Here is a 12,516-nt window from a genome sequence, read left to right on the forward strand (position 1 = left end):
AGCATGGCGTTCACACCTGAACACACGGCAGCAGACCGGTTAGAGGAGGAGGTCGGGGGGGGGACGGGGCGGGGGCTCAGTCTCATTACCATATTTTCCGCATTATAAGGCGCTACAGTAGAGGCTGGGGTTACGTTCTGCATCCATTAGACCAAGGGTCGGCAACCCAAAATGTTGAAAGAGCCATATTGGACCAAAAACACAAAAAACAAATATGTCTGGAGCCGCAAAAAATGAAAGTCTTTTATAAGCCTTAGAATGAAGGCAACACATGCTGCATGTTTCTATATTAGTTATAACTGGGGGAAGATTTTTTTTTTCATTATGCACTTCGAGAAAACAGTTGAAATGTCGAGGAAAAAGTCTAAATGACGAGAAAAAAGTCAAAATTTTGAGAAAAAAGTCAGAATGTCGAGATTAATGTTGAAGTACAATCTCGAGGAAAAAGTCGAAATGTTGAGAAAAAAGTCGAAATGTTGAAAAAAAAGTCAAAATGACGAGAAAAAAGTCAAAATTTTGAGAAAAAAGTCAGAATGTCGAGATTAATGTTGAAGTACAATCTCGAGGAAAAAGTCGAAATGTTGAGAAAAAAGTCGAAATTTCGAGAAAAAAGTCAAAATTTCGGGAAAAAAATTGGAAATGTCGAGATTAAAAAGGAAAGGAAAAAGGAAGAAAAAAGGAAAAAAAGAAGAAAAATAAATAAAAAGAGAAAAAAGAAAAAAGAGGAAAAAAGGAAAACAAAAAGAAAAAAGAAAAGGAAAAAAGAAAAAGAGAAAAAAAAGAAGAAAAAAAGAGAAAAGAAGGAAAAAAAGGTCAAACATTTTTGAAAAAGCTCCAGGAGCCACTAGGGCGGCGCTAAAGAGCCGCATGCGGCTCTAGAGCCGATCCCTGCATTAGACCAAGGGTCGGCAACCCGCGGCTCCGGAGCCGCATGCGGCTCTTTCATCCTTACACTGCGGCTCCGAGTGGCTTGGGAAAATAAATTACAAAAAAAAAAAAACAACTAAGTATTTTATTGAAGTGTATTTTATTTGTGTTAGTTCTTTAATATTTTAGTTCTAAATTGGAAGATTATTGTGATCTTGACATATTAGAATATATATATTTTATTGTTTTTCGTCGCTCAAAATAAACGTCATACTCTTGAAAGCCGGTATTCCCGCCATCCATTCGTCGCGACTTTCAACCCCAGCAGGGCCAAGTATGGAGAAATGTAAGAAAAGAAAAATATCTGAAGAAAATGGAACATTCAATGATGCCTGGGCGGATTCATTTGCATTTACCTCTGGTGAGAGTGGCCTACCAGTTTGCCTAATTTGCCGAAAGAACCGAGTGCATCTCCTTGGGAGGCGTTAAATCCCAAACCCAGCCCATCACCTGCGGTGTCCCTCAAGGATCTGTACTCGGCCCCACCCTCTTCACCCTGTACATGCTCCCCCTCGGCAGTGTCATCAGCAGGCACGGCTTGGCCTTCCACTGCTATGCTGATGACACACAGCTTTACTTAAAACTGGACCCATCTTCTGCACAGTCAACTTCATCCACACTCACCATCTGCCTGGAGGAGATCAAGGCGTGGATGAAACAACACTTTTTACAGATCAACAGCAGCAAAACAGAAGCCATGCTCATCGGCACCCCACACCAGGTCAAGTCATCTCCCATCACATGCATCACCTTTTCTGGCCAGGATATCCCTCTGTCATCCGTCATCACCAATCTGGGTGTCAGAATGGACACCCACCTCAACTATGAGGCCCACATCAATCACCTCCGTCAAACTTCCTTCTTCCACCTCAAAAACATCGCCAAACTCCGCCCCATACTGTCCCCGAAAGATGCAGAAAAACTGGTCCACGCCTTCGTCTCCTCCAGGCTGGACTACTGCAATGCACTTCTCATCGGGATCCCAAGCAAGAGCCTTCAAAAGCTCCAATACATACAGAACAGTGCTGCTAGGATCCTGATGAGAGTGCGCAAATATGACCACATCACTCCCATCCTCCACTCACTGCACTGGCTCCCCATCTCCTCCCGGACTGAATTCAAGATCTCCCTACTCACCTACCAATGCATCCACGGCAACGCTCCCCCTTACCTCAAGGAGCTGATTCATCCTCAGCCCCCCACCCGCACCCGCTCAGCAAACAACCACCTCCTCAAACCCACCAAAACCAAGCTAGTCACTATGGGTGACCGGGCCTTCTGCTCCGTTGCCCCTAAACTGTGGAACACCCTCCCCACCCACCTGAGAGAACCACAGACAGTTGACACTTTCAAGAGAGGACTAAAAACTCACCTTTTTAACAAAGCATATGCCAGCTTTGATAAATGATTTTTTTTTTTTTTTTTTTTTTTTTTTGTAAGCACTTTGAGATTTCCGAATGGAAAGTGCATTATAAATTTAATTCATTATTATTATTATTATTAATTTGTGGAGAAAAACTGTCTAACAATAAACGGTCAAATGTCGCAAGACATTTCAACAATACACACAGAGCCTTTGCTGAAAAATAAACCTGTTGCGGCTCAATATTGATCCATATATAAGGCGCACCGGATTATAAGGCGCATGGTCCGCTTTTGAAAAAATTGAAGGCTTTTAGGCGTGCCTTATAGTGCGGAAAATACGGTACTTTTCTGCATTTATAGATCCCATGAAAATGACTTTTAGAAGTTGTCCTGAGTTTGGATGGAAAAGTCTGATGAGGTATTTTATCACACCCTCCCAGAAGTCTCATTATGATAATAATATGGTAATAACTCCTCTGTCTGCTGGAGAAACTGTGGGAATCAAAATGCAAATCATTACCATGTTTTCTGGAGCTGCCCTGTCATGAAAGATTACTGGAAAGAGATACAGAAAGCCCGACAGGATATCTTCAAATGCAAAATACTCCTCGAGAGTAAGATGTTTTTCGGACACATACTGTACCTCAGGACTGGCCAAAAAGAGATAAACATATAATGAATATCTTGCTAGTGGCCTGTAAAAAGACTATTACAAGGAAATGGTTATCACAGGAGAGTCCAACTTTAAAGGTATGGATGGAAATTACAATGGACATTTATAAAATGGAGAAGATAACGGCATTTATTGATCATAAATTGGAGAAATTCACCTCATACTGGGAAAACTGGGTCAACTACGTCACGCCCCGTGGGCCCTGATTTTATTTTCTCAAGTCAATGACTGTGTTATGTTGAAAAGATCACTCCCCACTTGGAGATAGTAGTTTTTGGTGGTTTGTCTTTCTTTTCATTGTTTGGACATAAAAACAAAACATTCTTCTGACATTTGGGACAGACAACAGATGTAATATGTACATGATATACTGGATGTGAATGTCTAATGCTGAATGTCAATAAAAAGATATTAGCCTATATAAAACAAAAGTTGTCCTGAATGAATCAGTGATCTGAAGTCCTAATGAAATGCCTGGGACACTGCTCAAAATAACAGAAATGTAGATAAACGGTCACTTTTCAGCACCTTTTACAGCTGGTCGTGCCAGGTTTCTAGGGGGTGGAGTCGGTCACTCAACTTGACTCCGCCCCTCTCCCCTACCGGGTGTGTATCTTATAAAATCAGCCTCACAGCTTTCTTCTACCCTCTTGTATGATTATGTGTTATTATGTTCTGTTTGTTTGGTTGGTTGGTCGGTCGGTCTGTCGGTTGTTTGGTTGGTTAGTTGGTCAGTTGGTTGGTCAGTTGGTTTGTCGGTTGTTTGGTTGGTTAGTTGGTTGGTTGGTTGGTCAGTTGGTTGGTTAGTTGGTTGGTTGGTTAGTTGGTTGGTTAGTTGGTTGGTGGTTGGTCAGTTGGTTGGTTAGTTGGTTGGTTGGTTAGTTGGTTGGTTGGTTTGTCGGTTGTTTGGTTGGTTAGTTGGTTGGTTGGTTGGTCGGTTTGTTTGGTCGGTTAGTTGTTTTTTTGGTCGGTTGGTTGGTTGGTTGGTCGGTTTGTCGGTTGGTTTGTCGGTTGGTTGGTTGGTTGGTTAGTTGGTTTGTCGGTTGTTTGGTTGGTTGTTTGGTTGGTTGGTCGGTTGTTTGGTTGGTCAGTTCGTTGGTTAGTTGGTTTGTCAGTTGTTTCATTGGTTAGTTAGTTGGTCAGTTGGTCGGTTGGTTGGTTGGTTGGTTGTTTTGTTGGTTGGTTAGTTGGTTGGTTGGTTGGTTAGTTGGTCAGTTGGTTGGTTGGTTGGTTTGTCGGTTGTTTGGTTGGTTGGTTGGTTAGTTGGTTTGTCGGTTGGTTGGTTGGTCAGTTCGTTGGTTAGTTGGTTTGTCAGTTGTTTCGTGGGTTAGTTAGTTGGTCAGTTGGTTGGTTGGTTGGTTAGTTGGTTTGTCAGTTGTTTGGTTGGTTAGTTGGTTGGTCAGTTGGTTGGTTGGTTGGTCGGTCTGTTGGTTAGTTGGTTGGTTGGTTGGTTGGTTGGTTGGTTTGTCAGTTGTTTGGTTGGTTAGTCGGTCGGTCGGTCGGTCGGTTGGTTGGTTGGTCGGTTGGTTTGTTCATTGTCCCCTTAAAGGCTGCTGATCCCCACTTGCAGTTTATTAATGGCAAGATCCAGATTATTCTGTTGGTCAAACCTTGTTCAATAACTTCATAACTTCTGCTGATTTGATCACAGGACTCGCTCTTCAAGAGAGAAGACGTAATGCAGAACGGCTGTCGATGCTCGTCTGTTGTCGGGTACAGAAATAGAAGAGAAACAAGGCTAGAGGATTATATAAAAACAAAGAAATGACCTGTTTTGCTAAAGACAGGTGTAGAGGGAAGAGAGACAATAAGCTGCAGGTAGGACTTCCAAGACATTTGCCACATCTTGTGTGTTTATGCATCTTTACCAACAGAATTTGCTGTTAAAAATAAATAATAAATCCAGAAAGGTCTGCCACCAGACACTCCACCCAGACTGTGACCCCCCGGCGCTCATGCCAGCCCCGATCAGCTCACGACCTCAGACGGGGGGAGACTCGCTGGCCGTGAGTCTCCACACCAACCCCAGCCGCCGATGCCAGAAATGTGCTTGTTTCAGGGAGAAGACACAATAAAGTCTCTGTGGCCGTGACAAAAAAAAACCAACTATTCCTCAAAACGGAGAGAAATGTGTGGAATGTTGGCGCCAAGCCCGGTGTGAGGGATCGTCCGGCCATGTAAGGAAGAGAAACGTCCACATCGCGAGTGGTTTTGTTTCTGTCAGCCTGTTTCAATTTTAGTTTTAGTCTAGTCTTTGGGTCAAGCTATCGTTTTAGTTTTTATTAGTTTTAGTCACGTTCATTCTCATTTTAGTCGTGTCAAGTTTCAGTCGACTAAAAGTCTGAGCATTTTAGTCTTATTTTAGTCAGAATTGTCCAGGACCATTTTAGTCTAGTTTTAGTCAAAGATTGTATTTAGCCAAACCCATTTTAGAATTCAAACAGGGTTATCTTATTATTTATTATTATTATTATTATTATTATTATTATTATTATTATTATTATTATTATTATTATTATTATTATTATTATTATTATTATTATTATTATTATTATTATTATTAATTATTAATTAATTATAATTATTATTATTATATTATTGTTACCTTATACACTCAAGCATACATTCATTCAAAGATACAAAAGAACTGACAACATATTTATTTTTCCGCATTTCTCCCCATCTTTGTCTTTTTCAATGACACATTGTGTTTTCTTTTCCACGTCTATGTAGGAAAGTAGATCCAAAGATGGATCTTCTTCTTCTTCTTCTTCTTCTCCAGCCCCAGAGCAGATCCCTGCATTTCTCTATGTAACTTTGTTTTTAATGTACGTGAACCTAGAGCTCTGCGTTAACGGCATCAGCCTCTAACTCTGCAGCTGCATCTTCTGGATCTGATTCCCCGCTGCAGCGACTGGGATTGAGGACTAACGTCACCCAGCAGAACTAAACCAGAGAAACTACTGAAAACATGGACATTAAACCAGAGAAACTACTGAAAACATGGACATTAAACCAGAGAAACTACTGAAAACATGGACATTAAACCAGAGTAAACTACTGAAAACATGGACATTAAACCAGAGTAAACTACTGAAAACATGGACATTAAACCAGAGAAACTACTGAAAACATGGACATTAAACCAGAGAAACTACTGAAAACATGGACATTAAACCAGAGAAACTACTGAAAACATGGACATTAAACCAGAGAAACTACTGAAAACATGGACATTAAACCAGAGAAACTACTGAAAACATGGACATTAAACCAGAGGAAACTACTGAAAACATGGACATTAAACCAGAGAAACTACTGAAAACATGGACATTAAACCAGAGAAACTACTGAAAACATGGACATTAAAAAAGAGAAACTACTGAAAACATGGACATTAAACCAGAGAAACTACTGAAAACATGGACATTAAACCAGAGAAACTACTGAAAACATGGACATTAAACCAGAGAAACTACTGAAAACATGGACATTAAACCAGAGGAAACTACTGAAAACATGGACATTAAACCAGAGAAACTACTGAAAACATGGACATTAAACCAGAGAAACTACTGAAAACATGGACATTAAACCAGAGAAACTACTGAAAACATGGACATTAAACCAGAGAAACTACTGAAAACATGGACATTAAACCAGAGGAAACTACTGAAAACATGGACATTAAACCAGAGGAAACTACTGAAAACACGGACATTAAGGATCTTTGTTAGAACATTTAGTCTCGTTTTGGTCAACGAAAATGAAGACACATTTTAGCAGAGTTTTTATTTTGTAATCTACATTTTAGTCTTGTTTTTATTCTTCTACGATATTGCATTATATATTTAATTATCGTTATCGTCACATGAACAGCATTTTCGTTGCATCTCGTCTCGTTTTCCTCAGGTGATAAAGGTTCGTTGACGACGATATTTAGTCATAATATTCGTTGACAAAAGCAACGTTACTGGCGAGGATGTCAGGGCAGGTTAGCTCCTGCTGTCCGGTGACGGGCGGTCCTGATGTGGCTCCGGCTCGTGGGGAGTGCAGTGGCGTCAATTCAGTGGAAGCTAAGGTATGGCAAGGTTACGAGTCACAGAACTTAACTAGAGTATCAATCAACACGTCCAGCAAATACTCATCACAGAAGTTTATGTAGTTTATCTGTGTGGTCAAGAAAATTGGAACTTTTTCAAATGCAGTCTCGCTCACTGCAAAAACTCAAAATCTTACCAGGAATATTTGTCTTATTTCTAGTTAAAATGTCTATTTTTAGTCAAAAAATCTCATTACACTTAAAACAAGAGTCATCACCAGAAAAATAACTTGTTATTTGACCATTTTCACCTTTTTCAAGTAAATTTTCACTTGAAATAAGTAGAAAAATCTGCCAGTGGAACAAGATTTTTTTGCTTGTAATGAGAAGATAAATCTTGTTCCACTGGCAGATTTTTGTACTTATTTTAAGTGAAAATCTACTTGAAACAGGTGAAAATGGTTGTTTTTGAGTCTTGTCTTAAATGCAATGAGATTTTTTTTACTAAAAATTAGACATTTTAACTAGAAATAAGACAAATATTCTTGTTAAGATTTTGAGTTTTTGCAGTGTATAATAACTAGTGAAATCGATCATGTTGTTCTGATTTGCATTTGTAATTATTCTATATGTATTAAGTAATAGAATAATCAATACAAATAGACACAGAGTAATTCCATAAATGTATTTAAAAAACAAACATTTACATTTTCCCCTGAAGCCGAGGTGTGGCGGCTTCCGTACCTTCATACCCAATTGACGCCCCTGGGGGAGTGTTGGGCACGTCTGGTTGGGCCATCTGGCTTCACGTGGGGATCTTTTTTATTTTCCACTAGGTGAATCTATAGAGAGCCATTATATTACGTCAATTTTGAAAAAGAATCCCCCCGAAAGACCCTCCTGTCTCAGATAGTTAACACCCAACATTAAAAACACATTAACGTCACATCGCACTTGGCTCCACCCATGTTTCTGATGGATCACACCATGTGTTTGGAAACCGTGAGCATCTCTTTGGCTCGAAGTCTCAACTTTTCCAGAGAAATTAGTTCATATTCATCTTCAAACCGTCATGTGTTGTAGATATCTTGCAGTATCACCTGATAAATGTGCCTCTAAAGAGGAGCGTCTGGTCTAAAAGGAAAGAAATATTGCGTCTAAACCGGTGTTCTGCCAATCCTTGCTACCTGCAGAGAAATGCTACTTTGTGGTTCTGCACATGCGCACAGACGATTTTCAAAGTTTGATTGCCACGCCAATCATTTCTTACACCATGTAAAATTGATAATATGGGATGTTGAGTATTTGATCCTTCAAAATACACGACCCATGACATGAATTGGATTACACTTTGTGAAAATTATAGGATAAAGAGAAAAAAAAACAATTCTATGGCTTTATTTGATATTCATTCATTCATTGGCCTTTATTTAGCCAGGCAGGTCATTAAGAACATTCTTATTTACAATGACGGCCTGGCAAGAGACAAGGACCACTTGGGGGGAAAGGAAGTGGGTTAGGGAGTAGGCCTGTGTTGAAAAAATCGATTTCCCAATTCTAAATCGATTCTCATATTAATTCCTAAAAATCGATTCATATGTCTAAAGATCGATTATTATTATCGTATTTTTTTTTTTGGGGGGGGGGGGGGGGTCCTTTTATTTATTTATGTATTTTTTTTTCATCATTACATTACAACTTTTGGTTATTTTTTTGTTTATCCCCAAAAAAGTTATGTTTTGTTGGACACGAGAATAACTGGTGCCATGTTTTTGCCTTTAAATATGTTTAAAGGTATGAAAACATTAAAGTGTTAGGTTATAATTGCATAAATTGTCTATATTTCATTACTTTATATACTGTCTTGGGATTACATTTGCAAAAAATACCAAAAACCAAATTCTCAAAAATGTAAAACCAAAATAGACAATAATAACAATAATAACAGTATTAATTTGTTGCAGAACTACAGTCATATCCTTCATGCAACAGCTCAAAAAACAGTTATTTAATAACACTAACCCAAATCAATATCGGAATCGAATCGGATCGGATCAAATCTTGATAATCGATTCTGAATCTTAAGAATATGAATCGATCCCCAGCCCTATTAGGGAGTAAAACACAGTAAAATTGTAGCTCTACATAGGTAGAAAACCATTAGGTAGCATTTTTTGGCAAAGCAGCAGAAATTGGCAGAACACCGGCTCCCATGACGTTCTATTGGGCGATTCGCCATAAAATTTGGAAAAAAGAGTGCCGGCGTACGAACTAACTAACAAAGTCGGGTCAGGCCTCCACTCGCTGCACTCTGGGTAAACCGGTCCCCTCCTCCTGCCGGGGGATCTCCCAGTCAACGGATAATTAGAACGATGTTGATGGAAAGTGGCGGCCCAGCGGCGCTGGAATCCGCTTTGGTTGCCCGTCGGCTCCCTCTGTGACCGGGGCCTTACGTAACGGCGGCCGGGCGACCCGCCCGGGGAGACGAGGTTAACGTGCTGGAGGAGGTTCTGCTGAGCTCATCCAGGCGGATAAACTGCTGCCTCGTGGGGCCTCCTAACGGGGCAGGACCGGGACCCGGGGACCCGGGGCCGGACAGGTGTCTCGGGGGGGGAATCGAACTCACGCCTGACGGACGGCTTCAGACTCGGGTTCATCCTTCCAAGCAGGAACGGAGATTTGCCGTTACTTGGACGAGGTCTTAGCCGGTTGTCGTCTGTCAGTTCTGCTGCCAGGGATTCAAGTGTAGCGTGTAATGAGCCTAATTATGAAGCTGCAGAGCCTTCAAGAGTCTTCCGTCTTTGTCCCGTCAGACATTCAGCCACAGATTATCTCAACTTTTTTAAATGAAGAATGTTTTTTTTTTATTAAAATCTAATCTGCACATTTCCGTTGGAAGTTGGAGCCGTGATCTCAGTCAGCTCCCGGACGGTGTCGGAGCAGCTGACCCTCTCCCTGAAAATGTCCACATTACCCCGAAGATGCCGAGCGTTTGAGCGCCGTCGCTCTCCGTCTCGGCGGTTGCCGGCGTGACGAAACGCTGACCCAGTTAAAGAGGTCCGAGTCTCAACCACCACAACCATCAGGGAAGAAGAAGAGGAATTAGGAAGAATGGAGAGACGGGGGGGTGGGGGGGGCATAGAAATCCCCTGGCATTAATGCATGGCCTACTTAAATGCCCAAAATGAATAATGTTGTGCCCCCCACTTCCCCGCCACCCCTCCTCTGTTCATGCAACAATACCACGTCTGTTCAGGACGGGATCCAGCATCCACTGTTGCTCATCTCCTGTAAAGCTCAGGTCCCCCCCCCCCTCAGCATCTCTGCCTCCAGTTCCCAGGGAGCTTCTTACCAAAAGACTTACTCTGTGCATGGAGCTAAAGAAGACAAGACAGGAGAAGAGAGGGCTTACCCAGGGCTTTGAGAAGTTCATCAAAATTCTCACTCTTCTTCATCTTCCAGTTGCCGGCGAAGTTGGGTGGCATGTCTGCGGCGTTGGGGCGTTGGGGCGTTGGGGCGTTGGGGCGGCCGGTGCTGAGGTTGCTGCACAAGGAACCTGTTCCACGCTGGGGTGTCTGTCTGTCTGGCTCTGACTCTCCTCCTCCTCCTTCGCTGTGCTCCTGTCTCCTCGGCTCTGGGCTCTGGGCTCAGCCTCCCGCTCACACGGTACACCCAGGAGGGTCTGCTTTATTTATTTATTTACTTTCACACGGATGGAGTCTCTCTCTCTCTCTCTCTCTCTCTCTCTCTCTCTCTCTCTCTCTCTCTCTCTCTCTCTCTCTCTCTCTCTCTCTCACACACACGCACACACACACACCGTGCCGCCTCCTCGTCTGTGTGTGTCAGTTTGCCGGCTGCAGTCTCGCCTTCAGCTCCTTTATAGTTGCTGCCTTTGATGGGAGGCAGAGGAGGTTCCTCCCTCACCCCCCCCACCCCCCACCTCCACCCCCGACCCCCCCCCCCCCCCCCATCTCCCCTTTAGTCGTGTCAAGTTTCAGTCAACTAAAAGTCTGAGAATTTTAGTCTTATTTTAGTCAGAATTGTCCAGGACCATTTTAGTCTCATTTTAGTCAAAGATTGTATTTAGCCAAACCGTTTTTACAATTCAAACAAGGTTATCTTATTATTTATTATTATTATTATTATTACTGTTATTATTATTATTATTATTATTATTATTATTATTATTATTATTATTATTATTATATTGTTACCTTATAGACTCAAGCATACATTCATTCAAAGATACAGAAGAAATGACAACCTATTTATTTTTCCGCATCTCTCCCCATCTTTGTCTTTTTCTTGTGTGTGTGTGTGTGTGTGTGTGTATGTATATGTTTGTGTGGCTGTGTATGTTTGTGTATATGCATGTGACTAAGTGGCTATATGTGTGTGTGTGTGTGTGTGTGTGTGTGTGTGTGTGTGTGTGTGTGTGTGTGTGTGTGTGTGTGTAATAAACCAAACAAAGCTCTACCTGAAGTGTATCTGTAGTGGGGGAGGCGGGGGAGCAACCCCGCCACCCGCGAGACCAGAGGCCGACACGGAAGAGCCCGGAACCCAGGCCACCAGCAACCCCACAGAGGGGAGAAGCAGGAGGGAGGCAACCCACCGCCTGCGAGGCCCCCCCCCGCCCGGCAGCGGCCGAGGGGGTCCGCAGGCGGGGCCCCCACGGCGCGAAAAGAAGCAGCCAGGGATCCCGCGGCAGCGGACCGCGACCCGGGCAATCCCCGGCCACCCGGTCCGGGCCGGACACGCGGCCAGGAGGCCCTCACCCTTCATGCCAACGACCCCCACCCGGCAGAGGGCCAGCCTGCCCGGAGAGACAGAGCCGCCCCGGCCGCCGACGCGGGCAGGCGCACCCGTCCCCCACGAAAGTGGCCCTCCAGGACCAGAGGGGCGCCCCGCCGCAGAGGCAGCGGGGGGGACCGGAGACGGGCCCGGAGAGAGGGAACCCCCCAACAAGGCGACACCCGTGCAGGCCCGACAACGGAGGGCCCCAGACCCAGGCATCCCATTCATTCATCCATTCACCTATCCGATATCTATACTAATAATAATATGATATACTATACATAATAATAATAATAATAATAATAATAATAATAATAATAATAATAATAATAATAATAATAATAATAACCATCTTTGTATAATATAATATTGATAAATTATTAAGTTTTGATGTCCTGCCAATGGAGGCTCAAATCCTCCATGGCAGGACCCTTCCATACCGCATTCTCACCGACACAGAACATACAATCACGCACCGTTTCCCCCTCCCCGGGGGGGTCCAGCACCGCCAGAAGGCGCCCCAGGCTGCACGGCGAGCCCCGCCGGGCCCGGGTACCCCGACCCACCTATCCCAGGCCGGTGAGGGAACGCGGGTGATGTGTTTTTCAATGACACATTGGGTTTTCTTTTTCACGTCTAAAGCCTGAATTAAGGTTCTGTGTCAAACCAACGCAGAGCACACGCCGTCACCGTGACGCCGTCATGAACCCTTCAG

The 12,516-nt window shown here is 43.1% G+C and overlaps 1 protein-coding gene across 1 annotated transcript in view; it reads right to left on the reverse strand.

The window, feature by feature from the left end:
- Nucleotides 1-10,844, reverse strand: part of LOC133444568 (cellular retinoic acid-binding protein 1) — a 38,139-nt gene extending 27,295 nt beyond the window's left edge. Inside the window, exons 1-2 of the mRNA XM_061722410.1 lie at nt 10,420-10,844; nt 1-16 (exon numbers count right to left, since the gene is read on the reverse strand). The exon at nt 1-16 is cut by the window's left edge and continues 163 nt beyond it. Coding sequence (XP_061578394.1) covers nt 1-16; nt 10,420-10,492 — 89 coding nt within the window. The 5' untranslated portion in view covers nt 10,493-10,844. The remainder of the gene's footprint in view (nt 17-10,419) is intronic.
- Between the last annotated feature and the right edge of the window lie 1,672 nt (nt 10,845-12,516).

Source organism: Cololabis saira, chromosome 5 (genome assembly GCF_033807715.1).
Source record: "Cololabis saira isolate AMF1-May2022 chromosome 5, fColSai1.1, whole genome shotgun sequence".
NCBI lineage: Eukaryota > Metazoa > Chordata > Actinopteri > Beloniformes > Belonidae > Cololabis > Cololabis saira.